The sequence below is a fragment of the Onychomys torridus genome, chromosome 6 (assembly GCF_903995425.1).
Source record: "Onychomys torridus chromosome 6, mOncTor1.1, whole genome shotgun sequence".
NCBI classification, from domain to species: domain Eukaryota; kingdom Metazoa; phylum Chordata; class Mammalia; order Rodentia; family Cricetidae; genus Onychomys; species Onychomys torridus.
In genome coordinates, this window is record NC_050448.1 from 65,090,578 (window position 1) to 65,105,703 (window position 15,126).

Consider the following 15,126-nt stretch of genomic DNA (forward strand, 5'->3'; position numbering starts at 1 on the left):
AAAGTAAGACCCTGTCTCAGATAAAATTTTAAAAAAAAAGAAAAAGGGTCGGGGGAAGAAAAAAGGAAAAGGAAAAAGGAGGAGGAGGAGGAGGAGAAAAGCAGGTTTTCCATGTCTTAAAATGATTAGAATCTTATAAAGTGAAATACATGGTTAGGATCTGGGCACAGAAAGGAAAGGTCTAAGGTCAGAGCTCTGTCTGCACACACAGGTAATGGGCAACAACAGATCTGGTCCTTGTATTCAGTAGCTTCAGTGTCTCCATGCTTACTCTTTTCTCATCTCCTGATTAGTTACAGGTGCTTTCCCACCCCCACCCTCCAAAAAAAAGATAAACCTCACTATGTAGCCCAGGCTGGCCTTAAAGTGATCTTCCTGCCTTCTTCTGAGTATCAGGACCATAGGCCTGTGCCACCATGCCCAGCTCTCTCTTTTTCTCACATGCTCTTGTAAGGAAATACCTGTAAAGTGCTTAGGGTTTGGAGTAGGCTTAATAAATGTCACATCATTATTGCTGCTGTGACCTGTAGTGTCCTGTAGGGGGCGGTGATGTCTGTTCTTTCATATCTTCTGTTCTATGTATGACATTCCTGTCTCTCACATGGAAAAGGGGGCATGGAGAAAGTCAGTGGTCCCAAAGTCACCTGAGCTAGGGAGTCATTTTTAGAATTAGTAAAGGCCTTAGCAATAATGACATCCTATTCCAGAGAAGCAAAGGTTCACCATTCACTTTCCAGTCTTTTGTTTACTGAGTTAAAGACTCCCAAAGAGGAGCAAAGAGAATCTCAATGCTGAGCCAGCACAGCCCTTGGCCTGCCTGCTCAGGAGTGCTATGTCCATACCCAGCTGAAGAGGCTCCTCCCCCAAAGCCCCTAAATGCATATATTGGGAAGTTCTTGCAGAGGTAAGGGCTGTGGTCAGCAGCTATAGGTCACATGACTGTGCAGAAGCCAGAATGGGTACATGTCCTCTGGGGGCTCCTCTTGAGGGCTTCCTTGGTCCATGTGGATGGCCTAAAAGAGGCAGAGGGGCTGCCATGGGCAACTGGGGAAGCATAGGAGGCGGTCTCCCTGTTTACAACTTCTCATCCCTGTTTTCTTTAGGATCCTGTTTTCCCCAGGCCTGCAGGGATACAGCAGGAGCCTTCCTTCCCTCAACCTGATAGTGGTCACGCTCACTCAAAACCACCATAAGCTGCGTCTTTTACCTGCACTGTCTGCCCTGCAGGCCTCCCTAGGACCTACCTATTGACTTGGAGCTGGTTGGGTGCTGTGATGACAGGGTGCTCCACTCCATTGGGTCTGAGGCCTCCAGAACACACTAAGCCTGGATGCAGAGGGTTGGGTACATTCATCCCAGACCTCTTCATAACCAGGACAGCACAGTGGGGAAGAGGAAGAAGGGGCGGGGACAGTGGGGTGGACGTCCAGGCACAGATTGGTCACTCATGAAGGATGCCTTGTACAGGCCAGGTACTTGGTAAACACGGGCCACCCAGTGGCATTGGTATGAGCTCCTGTGCCAGAAGGGAACACACTGAAAAGAACATGTCAGTGATTCAAGCCGGCTCACCAAGTAGCAAGGCCTTTGGGACAGCCTGATCAGAATCAAGGCCTGGCACAGTGCCTGACATGGAGCGGGCACTCCACAAACCCTGTGCTCTAAGTTTAAGGTGTTAGGAAATGAAAACAGAACAGGAGGGGACACACACACCTGGGAAGGGCTTGGAGGAGATGGACAAGCAGGAATGTGGAAGGCAACCTGGGAGCCAGGGGGTGGGTGGCAGGCATGGGTGGGGGACGGGGAGAGAGAGACGAGAGTTCTGACTCCAGGTGGGGCATGTTCCTCCCAACCCCTCCACTCACGGTCTACCGAAGCAGTCATGTTCACCAGCCCCTCCGTCTCTTTCTCCTCATGGCCCTGTTCTGGTTCGTCATCTTCCCAACTACTGAAAGGTTTTCAGGGACAGAGGACTGAATGTGGCCCAGCTGTGGGACACCCCAGTGGCCAGCTCCCCACCCCTGACCCACAGTGACCCCTCTTCTACCTACCCAGGCCTGTTTGGCTCACCTGTCCTGGGTATCTCCTGCACTGCTTTGTACCCTGGCAGAGGTCCTTGCCACCAGGGAGGCCTTCCACTTGGCCTGGAGCCTTCCAGGAGCAGAGGTCTGGGAATGAGGGAGTACAAAGTGTGGCATGGGGAAAATGCCCACCTAGTTATCACATTGCCCTTCCAGCTGCCTTCAAGAAACCAGGAGGGTTCTGAGAATCATATGCTGGAGTGAGGTCCTTTGCTCTATAAAGGTCCATCTTCTAAATCTTAGGTTACAAACTGGGTTTGCTGACCGGATCATAACCTGAGCACTGCCCTGTGACACCTAGAGCCTCTCTGGTACTGTCAGAGTTGGTGGAAGACTGTGGCTGAGCCCAAGTCTTTTGACTTTTAATCCAAGCCCCTGCCTGGTTCAGGATAACTACCCCTAACCCGCAGTGTGGTAACTGAACTTAGAGCCTCTGCTGTGGGATATTAGAACACACTATGAACCCTGAGTTTGTGTTAATTAGATAAAATCATAGAGATCATAGGGTGTCTATGTGAGAGAGAGAGAGAGAGAGAGAGAGAGAGAGAGAGAGAGAGAGAGAGAGAGAGATGCACAGGAAGCAGTAGGGAGGGACTTACTGCAGCTCTGTTTTGGCAGAGCAGAAGGACACCCTCAGAGACACCGGAAAAGAGAGAAGGTCAGCTAGTCGCTACTCAACCTCTCTGAGCTGGCAGGTTTTCACCCCAGCCTCTGACTCCCGAGTCTTGCTGATAAATAGAACAATAGAGATTTAATTAAAAGCTCTGTTTGGCAGCAATGACAGAGCCAGTGCCTGTAGGAGCAGAACCCCACCAGGCCACAGCCTGAGCGGCCGGACCACTACCAGAGAAGCAGGCCAGTAACTGCACAGCCACATCTGCTAACTAAAACAGCCTCTGTGTCGATGGAAAAACAACAGGTCTCACACAGGCTGGGCAAGTATTCTACCACTGCGCCACACCCCCGGCTTCAGGTGAATTTAATTGTGCTCAAAGATTGTACAGTGTCCTGGTCTTTAAAACAAGAGGGCATTCAACCCAGTCAGTCCCTATAATAAAGCATACACTTCAATTCTTGGGGTGAGAGGAAGTTTCCTACGGAGGAAAGCATTTGGAGGGCCCATGACCTGTGGACAGAGACTAGGAAGCAAAATGAACTGGAGGCTGAGTCTAGGGAAAACCTGGCGCATCCCCACCAATGCAGCTCCTGGAGCTTTCTTGGAGCACCACCCCCCTCCTGTGGCCATTCAGGGAACTGCAGCCAAGGATCCACTTCTTCACATACATGGCTAAAAGGCTTTGGCACTCAGCCAAAGTTGTGGGACAGCCCTTGTACAGACATAATCTCCGCCCACCTCCTCCCCCCCCCCCCGCCCCAACCTGATATACATGCATCCCTCATGCAAGCCCAGAGGCAGATGAACACAAGAACAGTTAAGTGTAGCATCCCTGAGAAATCCTTTCTGAGCAATTTGTTCCCACTCCCACTTCCTGGTCTCAGGCGTCATATTACCAGGATATGAGCCTGGGCTAGCCTCTCCTGAGCCAAAAAGGTCCGCATGGCATCCGCCAGCTTGGCCACAAGCCGCTCTCGTACAGAACCTGGTTCATCCTGGAGAGAGGGGGCACGGTGGGGGGGGGGGATGAGAACAGACAGGGCTGTGCAGTCTACAGAAAGAAAAAGGGACAGAAGGAAAGGGCAAGAAAGAACTCCACTTGCCTCTTTCTGTGCCATGCCCCCATATTCCCATGCCCCCATCCTCACATGCCCCCATCCCCCTATGCCCCCGAGCCTAGAACTGTGGGAGACTGCCTCTTCCTCTGGGACCTGGGATGGATGGCGTTTCTAGTCAGTAACTAAGAGGAGGAAGCAAGGAACAAGGGCAGCAGTGTCAGCTGGGAAGAGTCAGGGGCCGGCATGGAGGGTCTCACCTGACACTGAGCCAGCGCTTGCTTATAGTATTTCAAGGCCTGGTCATGTTGACCCAGTCTGACTGCCGCCGCTCCAAGGCCCTCACAGGCCTGCCACTGTCCCTTCGTGTCCCCTAAGGAAGAGAGCTTGAAAGATCTTCCTGTTCCAGACCCTTCCAGCACTGTGCACCCTTGCATCCCGCCCCTCCAGGTTCCACACTAAACCCCTCATTCTTACCAGTGTCTTGGGCAGCCTGCAGGGCATGCAAATAGCTTTCCAAAGCAGCCCTGTGGTCCCCCAGCTGGCTCAATGAAAACGCCAGACCGCCAAAGCTCCGACCTTGCTCCAACCGCTGGCCCACAGAGCCTGAAACCAGAACACGTCCATTTGTGTGGAGACTTGGTTGCTGGGGCATCGAGACCCTGCCCCCAACAAGGGAGGGTCCCAGGGGTCCCAGAGCCCAGCCTCAGAGGCTCTAGGTGACCCATAAAGGCCTAAACTGTCCAGGTTTAGCCTCTCCCACCTCAAGTTTTACCCCAAATGCCTCCCTGGCCAGTTGGAGCCAGTGGGTCAGTCAAGGTTCGATTACTAGTTTGAGAGGGGGGGCGGAATTCTTACTATATAGGACTGTCTGGTGGAATTCACAGAGATCTGTCTCTACCTCTAGAGTTAGGCTTGAAGCAGGGGTTTTCCATCATACCCAGCAGGAAAAAGTTAGTTAGCACTAGGCACCCGGGTCATAGTTACAGTCCCACTTATGTGATGTAGATGCTATGTTTAATTTGTTTGTTTTTGTAGCGCTGGGAATGGAAGCCAGGGCCCTGTGTATGCCAGGAAAGCACTTTACCGCTGAGCCACGCCCCCAGATAGCTGTTGTTTTTTTCTTTCCACATTTAGTTTTATAGGTATGTGAGTGTGCATGGGTGGGAGTCTGAGGACAACTTCCGGGAATAGGTGTGCTCTCCTTCATCCACATGGGCTCTGGGGACTGAACTCAGGCCGGCATGCTTGGCGGCAAGTCCCCTTACCTGCTGAGCCATCTCACCAGCCCCTCATAGTCTTGTGTGTGTGTGTGTGTGTGTGTGTGTGTGATTTTTCAAGACAGGGTTTCTCTGTAGCTTTGGAGGCTGTCCTGGACTAGCTCTGTAGACCAGGCTGGCCTCGAACTCACAGAGATCCACCTGCCTCTGCCTCCTGAGTGCTGGGATTAAAGGCATGTACCACTGCCCCGCTGCTTCTGCTCTTTTAATCTTTAGTCTCAGGCCAATGAGCCCACAACCTTCTGCTCCCTCCCTCCTCCCACTTCAGGTGTCCCAGCACAATAACTGATCCCAAAGATCCATCCATCCACAGCCCCACTGATCCCAAAGATCCATCCACCCACGGCCCCTGGGTGTACAGCTGTACAGGTACAGCTCCCGACCCCACTCCTCCAGGTTCCCCAGGCCCCTCCCAGCCCTCAGGACACCACCAGTCCCATTGGAAACATTTTAGTCTTTTTCTTTTTTGATGGGATACCATGTAACCCAAGCTGGCCTTGAATTTGATGTGTAGCTAAGGATGACTTTAAGCTTCTGAGTCTCTTGCCTCCGCCTACCGAGTACCGAAACCACAGATGTGTAGCGCTACACTTGGTTTATGTTGTGCTGGGAATCAAACCAGGGCTTTGAGTACACTAGGCAAGCACGCCAGCTGCATCTATCCCCAGTCCTGAAACCTCTTCTTAATCCTTTAGTCTGGCTCCACTCCCCAACCCCAGGCACCCACCATGCAGATCGGCAGCCTTCCGGTGAAACTCCTGGGCTTCCTGATAGTTGCCCAGGACGTTGTAGGTCATTCCAAGGTTTTGGAGCACAGTTGCCTGCTCTGCCGGCTGTCGACACAGGGCTAGGGCCTGCAGGAAGACCTCTGCTGCCAAAGGGAAGACTTGAAGTTGGAAGTAACCCATGCCCAGATCATTGTAGAGTGGCCCTGCAGAATACAGTCACCGGCGCTCAAATGACCCACGATGAAGGCTGTACAGGTACAGCACCTGACCCGCTCCTCCAGCTTCCAGCCCCCTCCCAGCACTCAGGGCACCACCAGACTCAGGCTCAGCACATCCTCAGACCCTACACCTTCTTTACTGAGGCTCACCCAGCAATCCCTGGTCAGTGCTCCGGTCAGCATCAGCAAGCTTACGGCTCTCCTCCAGAGCCTGCAGCACCTCCCTCAGTCCATGCTGCCCACTGCTCAGCATACATCTTACTGCAGCCAACCGAGCCAGGGCTGCATCCCAGAGCTGGCCTGCATGGGCATAGGCCCGGCTTGCTTCCTGTAAACTGTAGGCTGCTTGCTCAGGCCATCCCAGGGCCTGGTAGCAGGCTCCCATTTTTGCCTGTGTTTCCCCATGAATCCCCTGTGGCTGGTAATGGCCCAGAGCCCTGCGGTACCAGTCCAAAGCTTGGGTCAATTCACCGAGGGCATGATAGGCCAAAGCCACATTGAAACACTGGTCACCCCGACACCAGCCTTTGGACTTCCCTTCAGGACGGGCTCTCAGAAGCAGCTCAAGTCCTGTGGCCGGGTCCCCAGTCTCCACATAGGCAGCCCCCAGGTTGAAGGCACAGGCTCGAAGAACAGGGCTATCTCTGGTGGACGGAACCTTGGAGGCCAGCAAGAAGGCCTTCTGGAAGCTGCCCAAGGCCTCCTGAGTCTGCCCAGCCTGCAAGGCCTTGAGGCCAGCCCTGGTGAGGGTCTGGATGTCGACTTTGTGGATGTTAGCTTCTTGCTGCAGCTGCCTCCTTTTCTCCTTTTTCTTCCTGCAGTTCGAAGGTTTGGGCACAGGCTTGAGCTTCAGGCGGCTATCCTTGGGGACAGGGGAAGACCTAGGGTTGATACCAGAGAACCGAGGGGTCAGCATGCCAGCCTTTGCTCTCCCCCTCCACCCCTCCAGGAAGATCCCTTAAGGGAAATTTGAGCTCAGGGCACCAAGGATTTCCCTCCGACCTCTCTCACCTTGCTTCCTGTGTCCCGTTGGGCAGCATTGTGACTCCTACTTTTTAAAGAACGCTTCCTGTGTTCTTTGTCAGCACTCAGATCAAGCGAAGGCCGCTTCCTGAAAGCCCCCTTCCGTCAATTCAATCCCCCATGCTACAAAAACCAAACACCAAACAAACAAAAGTCCCTGCAAACTTCTATAATTCCATAGGGTTTTTCTCCCAAAGCTTTCCCCCGAACCCCACCCCAGAACTGAGGATTGAAGCCAGCCTTCCAGACAAGCACTCTGCCGCTGCGCTGGACCACTGGCCTCATTTATCACACAGTAGGGTTAGCAAGGTTGACTCTCTTGTCTTCCACTAGCCTGGGAACAAGTGGAAGGCAATTAGATTAATTACATTAATTAAAGTGTACTGAAGGGTTGGGGCTGGAGCAATGGCCCAGCAGTTAAGAGCACTTGCTGTTCCTGCAGGGGGCTCAGGTTTGGTCCTCAGCACCCACGTGGTGGTGGCTGACAACTACCTGTAACTCCAGCTCCAGGAGTCCAAAGCCTCTGGTTTAGTCACTTCTGTGACTCCCTCTTTGGCTTCTGCAGGCACACACACACACACACACACACACACACACACACACACACAATTTTAAAAATAAATATTTTTAGCCGGATATGATGGTGCATGCCTTTAATCCTAGCACTTGGGAGGCAGAGACAGGCAGATCTCTTGAGGTCGAGGCCAGCCTGGTCTTCCAGAACAGCCAGGGCTACACAGAAAAACTCTTATCTTGAAAAACCAATATATATACAATTTAAAAGCATCGTCAAGAGTCCAGTTCAATGACATTACATGAATTCAAGTGTGCAGCCATCATCCAACATTCCTAGGGGGTTTTCATCTCCTTTGGTCAACTTCTAAAGAATTTCTGTTTGTTATTTTGAATTATGTATATGTGTGTGCATGTGGGTAGGTGCACCAGAGGCTTTAACTGCACTGGAGCTAAAGTTATAGGTGGTTATGAGCTACCCGATGTGGATGCTGGGAACTGAGCTCAGGTCTCTGCAGGAGCAGAAAGTACTCTGAATTGTCTTTTCAGCCTCCTGGCCTAGTAGTCTTGAGGCCCAGGGTTTGAACCCCAGCATTTCCATTAAAACTAAATGATGTCATTGCAGCCCACATCTTTAATTCCAGCACTCAGAAGGTAAAGACAGGCGGATCCAGGTGAGGTTGAGGCCAGCCTGGTTTGCTCAGTTTGTTACGTATGAAGACACTCTCAAAATACAAAACCCAGCCAACTAAAAACCAAACAGCATGCACAGGGCTACCCTCCCGCCTCCTTCTCACTGCACCTGTGCACACAGCTGCCCTCTCATGGTCTGTGTGCTGCTGCATCTTTTTTCATATGAGGCAGAAGGCAAGCCTCTCTTCAAAGAAATTGTCTCCAGGACTGGGGATTTAGCTTAGTGGTGGAGGGGGGGAGGGAGGGAGGGAAGGAGGGAGGGGGGAGGGAGAGAGGATGGAATCCAGGGGGCCGGGAAGGAGGGAGCATTACTTCTAGAACACATGAAAGCCTGACTTGGCAGTGTCGCCAGCCTCGAGGCATTCCCTCTGTGCCCACACAGTCCTGGGGACCCATCTCAAGACTTCTCACCTCTGAGCTTTTCCCTCTGCGGTTGGCTTTCTGGAATGGTTCCTCTGGCTTGGGTTACTTCTTACTAGCTTTTAGCTCAGAGCTCTGTTACCAGACACCTGGGTGCTGCTCTCTGCTCCCGGGGAATCCTTTGAATGACAGTTGTGGTGGCCTATCTTAGTGCAGGAATTTGATGGTGCTCAGGCACAGCCAGCTAAGGCCTACTCCTCTTCCTGCTCAGCTGCTGCTCCACTTCTGCAGACACACCCTGAGTTCCTTCAGATAATCAAAGCACCGGGGGACTATTAATCAATTATAGCCACAAAGATTATCTATCCCTTCTTCCCACTTCTTCTTGTTAATTTATATTTATTTTTCATTTTAAAGTAGGTTCACATGATCCTCTTTCCTCAGGCTCCTGAGTGCTGGGATTACAGATAGGTGTCACCATGCCCTGCTCAGTCTCTCCCTTTCAAAGAGGAGGTGATAGGCCAAAGAGTTCCATCTGCTACAGTATGACTATAAGCTTTAGTGAGGCATAGACTATTCCAGAAGTGGACCTTTTCATGTGTTTACATACTACCTTGCATACATAATTGCATACACACGTGCACATATACACGCACACTCACATGCATACATAAATGTGCACTGAATGGCATTTTTACAGTTGGTAACAGGATGGCAGGTGATGATCATAAGAAGCCTGAAGAATAGAAGAACTTCCTTGTCCCTGGACTCTTTAACCTCCAGGTTCTATTTAATGAGAGGACAGGAGGCCCCACAATAACCAGGACTCACCAACCCACCAACTCCTAACCCACCATCAATGGCTGCATCTGAAAGTAGATGTCCTCACTGCCTAGGGAAGAGCCTCTTGGAGAAGAAAGGCCATGGCCAGGAACAAACTCATGAAGTAGTTGTGCCGAGCACAGTTGCAATGCAGTGTTTGGAGCAGGCCTGGTACCCGGTGCCATATTTGTGCTCCAGACAGGCTGAAGCCTCTGCTCTGGCCTGGGCTTTCAGAGGTGCTAGCACAGGCAGCCCAGGCCTATTAGACCAACAAATCCCATATTCAGCAGGCTTCCCTTCAGGAGGATAATCTGGGGAGGAGCAGGGCCTGAAAGTGCTCTTAGCCAAGGTCTCGAAGGAGCTCCCTGTAACCAAGGTCATTTCCAAACCATTGTTCAGTTCCTTCTCTGGCTTGCCCACCACATCCTTGCAACTCCCTCTGTAATTATTAAAACACAGAATACCCCTGAGGATGCAAACAACAGAATGGTCACAATCAACAAGTTCATTTCAGTAATAACTTAAATACCAGTGGCCTCAATTCTCCAATCAAAAGACTGAATTAATCAAGAAAAAATCCATCTATCTGTTACCTCCAAGAAACACAGCTTTAACTATGGATGCCATCTTAGGGTAAAAGGATAGACAAAAGTACTCTAATCAAATAGAACAGCAAGTAAGCAGGTATCACTGTCCTGATATCTGACAAAACAGACTTCAAACTAAAACAAGTCAGAAGAGATAAAGAGGGACATTTCATTCTAATCAAAGGAACGATTAACCAAGAAGACATTACTGGGGTTGGGGATTTAGCTCAGTGGTAGAGCACTTGCCTAGCAAGTGCAGGGCCCTGGGTTTGATCCTCAGCTCCGGAAAGAGAAAAAAAAAAAAAAAGAAGACATTACTATCCTAAACATGTATGCATCAAATTCTGGGGTGCCCAATTTCATAAGAAATCTACTACTGGACTTAAAGACACAAATTAACTTCAATCCATTAATAGCTGGTGACTTCAGTACCCTACTTTCTCCAATAAACAGGTCATCTGGACAAGAAATAAACAGAGAAACATCATCATTAATGGACATCATACATCAAATGGACTTAACAAATATCTACAATTTCACCCAAACATCAAAGAAAATACATGAGTAGCAGCACATGAAAGCTTTTCTAAAGTAGACCACATCTGGGACACAAAACAAACTTTACAAAGTCAAGAAGATTGAAATAACTCCTTGTATCCTATCTGAACACAATGCAATAAAACTTGAAAAGCAAAAAAAACAAAAAACAAAAACAAAACTCTAGTCAATATGCAAACTCCTAGAGACTAAACAGCTCATTACTGAATGATCAGTGGGTCAAGAAGAAATCAAGAAAGAAATAAAAAGCTTCCTGGAACTGGGACTGGCAGTAATCTCAGCACTCAGGAGGCAGAGTCAGGCGGATCTCTGTGAGTTCAAGGCCAGCCTGGGCTACAGAGCGAGATCTAGGACAGGCACCAAAACTACACAGAGAAACCCTGTCTTGAAAAAACAAAAAACCAAAACAAGAACAGCAAAAACCTCCTGAAACTAAATGAAATGAAAGCACAACCAATGAAAAGTCTGGGACACTGAAAGCAGCCTGCGAGGGGAATTTACAGCTCTAAGTGTTGGCTTAAAGCATCAGGAGGAGCACAAATAAATGGCTTCATAATGCAGCCCAAAAGCTAGAAAGGTAAGAAGAGCTAAAAAATTTTAAAAGTCCTAGGCCAAATGGATTCCCAGCAGATACTACCAAAAGATACTACTATACTCAAAGAAGATCTACAGCCAGTCCTTCTTAAATATTAATAAATAAATAAACAAATGAACAGAAGGAGCACTCCCAGACTTCTATAAACCCAGTATCACTCTCATATCCAAACCAGGCAAAGACACAATTAAAAAAGAAAACTATAGTCCAATAGCCTTGATGAACACAGACTCAAAAATACTCAAAGAATATTTACAAACAGAATACAGACATATATAAAAGACTTTACACCAAGACCATGTTGGCTTTATCCCTAAAATGAATGCAGGGACGGTTCAACACATGCAAGTCCCTAAATGTAACATGTCACATAAATGGACCTAAAGAAAAAAAATGGCCGGGTGGTGGTGGCACATGCCTTTAATCCCAGCATTCGGGAGGCAGAGTCAGGCGGATCTCTGTGAGTTCGAGGCCAGCCTGGGCTACAAAGTGAGTTCTAGGACAGGCTCCAAAGCTATACAGAGAAACCCTGTCTCAAACCCCCCCCCCAAAAGAAAAGAAAAAAATGATCATCTCAATGGATGCAGAAAGGACTCAACAAAATCCAACATGTCTTGCGATGAAAGTCCTAGAGAATGCAGGGCTAGAGGGAACACATCTCAACACAATTAAAGCTATATATGGGAAACCCACAGCCAACGTCATCCTAAATGGAGAAATGTGTACAGCAATGCCACTGAAGTGAGAAGTGAGACAGGGCTGTTCACTTGCCTACTCCTTTTCAACTTCACTAGAAGTGCAAGCTAGAGCGACCAGGCAAGAGAAAAAAAAATAAAGGGGTACAAATAGGGAAAGAAGAAGTTAAACCATTTCTATATGCAGATGATATGATACTATACATTAGAGATCCCAAGTTTCTACCAGAAAACTTCTAGAAAAATGATAAACAAATTTAGCAACGTGGCAGAATGCAAAATCATCTCGCACAAGTCAATAGCTTTTCTACACACCAACAACAACCATATAGAGAAGGAGATCATGGACACACTCCCATTCACAATAGCCTCAAAGAAAATAAAGGATCTAGGAAAAAACCTAACTAAGGAAGTGAAAGACCTCTCCAATGAAAACTTCAAACCTCTGACAAAAGAGATAACGACACTAGAAAATGGAAATGCATCCATTCCATGCTCACAGATTTATAGAATTAATATTGTGAAAATGACCATTTTTTTTTTTTTTTTGAGACAAGGTTTCTCTGTGCAACAGTGCTGGCTGTCCTGGAACTTGCTTTGTAGACCAGGCTGGCCTTAAATCCACAGAGATCCGCCTCCAGAGTGATGGGATTAAAGGCATGCGCCACTACTGCCCATTATACTAAAATTTATATGGAACCACAGAAGACCCCAGACAGCCAAAACAATGCTGAGCAAAAAAGAACAATGCAAGGCCAGCCTGGGCTACAGAGCAAGATCCAGGACAGGTACCAAAGCTACACAGAGAAACCCTGTCTCGAAACAAACAAACAAAAAGGAACAATGCTGGCAGGGTCACCCACCACTCTAGATCTTAAGATATACTACAGAGTCATAATAACAAAAACAACATTGTGCTGGTACAGAAACAGATACACAGAGCAATGGAGAAAAGTTGAAGACCCAAACATGGGTACAGGTAACTTCAGCCACTTAGTATTTGACAAAGATTCCAAAATCACACACTAGAGAAAAGAAAGCATCTTCAACAAATGGCGCTGGGAAAACTGAATTCCACATGCAGAGAATGAAATTAGACTCATATCTATCACCTTGCACAAAAATAAATTCCAAATGAAACAAATACCTTGATGTGAAACCCGAGGCTGTTAGAAAAATACATAGGCAGTACCTACCTGATAGAGGAGCAGGAAAGGCCTTCTGAACAGGACTCCGTTTGCCCAGGAATTAAAGTCAACATCAGACAAGTTAGGAAGCTAAGGCCAAGAAACACCTCACAACTAAGGAGAGAATCTCACAGAACTGAAGAGAATCTTTCCAGCTAAGACAGAGGGTTAATAGCTAGCATATACCAAGAACTCAAAAACAAGAGTGAAAAAACCAAATGACACGTTCTCAAGAAACAGACCTGGAACTTGAGTACCGAGTTCTAAAAAGAAGGAGAACAACTGGCCAGGAAATATCTCAAAGATGTTCCTTGTCCCTAATAATCAGGGAAATGCAAATCAAAACATCTCTGAGATTTCGTCTTACCCCGGGCAGAATGGCAAATATCAACACAAACAACAAACACTGGAGAGCAGGAGGGGAGAGGCAATCCCCATTCACTGTTGTCGAGATTGTAAACTGTTACAGCCACCATGAAAATCAGCATGGAGAATTCTCAAAAAGCTAAAACTAAGTCGACCATATGACAGAGCTATGTGACTGCTTGGCATGTGCCCACATGGCTCCACATCATACTCTCCAGACACTTGCTCAGCCACGTTTACTGCTGCTCTGTTCACAATGGCTGAAACGGAAACCACCTTACTGTCCTTCAATGACAAATGGATAATGAAAATGTGCTGCATACGCACTATGGAATACACACTACCGCTCAGCAGTGAAGAGAAATGAAATCATGAATTTTGCAGGTAAACGAATGGAGCAAGAAAAGATCTTACTGAGGGAGGTTAACTGAGACCCAGAAGGACAAATGTATTATGTTCTCTCTCTCGAGGCTCCTGGCTCCAAATCTTCAGATGTGAGTACATTGCTTGACGTGATTGCAGAAACCTGGAGAGTAGAGCAGGACCATTGCCTGGATAGGGGTGGGGATGTGGGGTTGAGAGAGGGGAACAGCAGGGTACAAGTGACCTGACCAGGGAAAGGAAAGAGGGGGCTCTTTAGGGATGGGGGGGGTACACGAGAAGTTGGGAAGAGGTCCAGGGGACCCTGTAGAAGAAGGGGTAGAAAGGCTGCAAGAACCAGAAGTTCAGGGAGTGTTCTGTCAGATTGGGTCTCCCAGGAATGTCAGAAGCTACACCCATAAAATCTCACCAATGTAACTGTTCAAACATGAGCTGAACACAGACAACACCAATGGGCATACCAAAATGGATGGGGGAAAAGGCCATGAGTGATAGACAATTACACGGTTGGGCTTGCCCGGGGGACCGCCTAACTATTTCCGGTGTAGAATAGCCATCTCCGGGTCAGACATCTCGTGGGACCGGGACTCTGTGGCCTTACGTGGTTGCGTAAAGCGCGCGCGCAGCCATGTAATCTACACGCATGCGTGGAGTACCCACAGGAGTCCCTGTACGCATGCGCGGCCCAACCTTTAAAAAGCCGGCGCCATCTTGCGCGAGGCTCTCAGTCTCTCTCTGTCTCTCTCTCCCCACGTGTGTTTCACACAGGCCTGTCACCTCTATCCTCTTTAATAAAACTCTCCAGTGGTTCTGTCGTGTTCGGGACGTGTTCCTAGCGCCGCATATATACTAACAATGAGGCCTCACCTTTACACAAAAAAACTAGGCAACCAAGGAAAGCTTAGAGCAAGAGACGGTCTTCCCCAGGGAAGAGCTCACCAATCGGTCGTCCAGTGCCAAATGGTCAGTCCTGAAAACAAGCACATAGAGAACATTATCCAGACTGGGTGGGTTGTATTTAGGAATATACATGCGTGTACATAAACATATGAATGCAATGGCAATTAGTAAAAGAAAAGGCCATGCATTTGAAAGAGAGTAAGGGGGCATTTGGAAGGCTTTGGAGGGAGGAAAGGAAGGGAGAAATGTGATCATAATCTCAAGAAAGCATTCATAGGTATCATTTTTAGAAAAGCAACTGAAGAGAGAAAGGATTTATATGAGCTCATAGTTCAAGGTACAGTTCATCATGGTCTGAAAGAGCAGCAGGATCTGGAAGTAGCTGCGTCTATGGTCAGGAAACAGTAAGGGCCGAATGCAAGGCTGTCTGCTCAACTCCGCTTTATGCAGTCCAGGAGCCCCTGTCCA

General features: G+C 48.5%; 2 protein-coding genes across 2 annotated transcripts in view; one reads left to right on the top strand and one right to left on the bottom strand.

The window, feature by feature from the left end:
* Positions 1-15,126, top strand: part of Iqgap3 (IQ motif containing GTPase activating protein 3) — an 83,873-nt gene that overhangs the window by 20,525 nt on the left and 48,222 nt on the right. The gene's annotated exons all lie outside the window — the stretch shown is intronic.
* Positions 411-8,721, bottom strand: Ttc24 (tetratricopeptide repeat domain 24). Its single transcript, XM_036191333.1, has 11 exons — positions 8,619-8,721; positions 6,990-7,124; positions 6,129-6,859; positions 5,760-5,963; positions 4,230-4,358; positions 4,013-4,125; positions 3,594-3,692; positions 2,071-2,168; positions 1,538-1,948; positions 1,245-1,439; positions 411-1,013 (listed from the first exon to the last, which is right to left on the bottom strand). Exons 2-11 carry the CDS (start codon positions 7,016-7,018, stop codon positions 932-934), a joined length of 2,091 nt encoding a protein of 696 aa, XP_036047226.1. The 5' UTR covers positions 7,019-7,124; positions 8,619-8,721; the 3' UTR covers positions 411-931.

Coding starts and splice junctions, on each gene's coding strand:
- Ttc24 (XM_036191333.1), bottom strand. CDS start 7,018: ATGCTGCCCAACGGGACACAGGAAGCAAG. Junction 5,964..6,128: donor CACTGACCAGGGATTGCTGG/GTGAGCCTCAGT, acceptor TGTATTCTGCAG/GGCCACTCTACAATGATCTG. Junction 1,440..1,537: donor TCACTGACATGTTCTTTTCA/GTGTGTTCCCTT, acceptor TCATGAGTGACC/AATCTGTGCCTGGACGTCCA.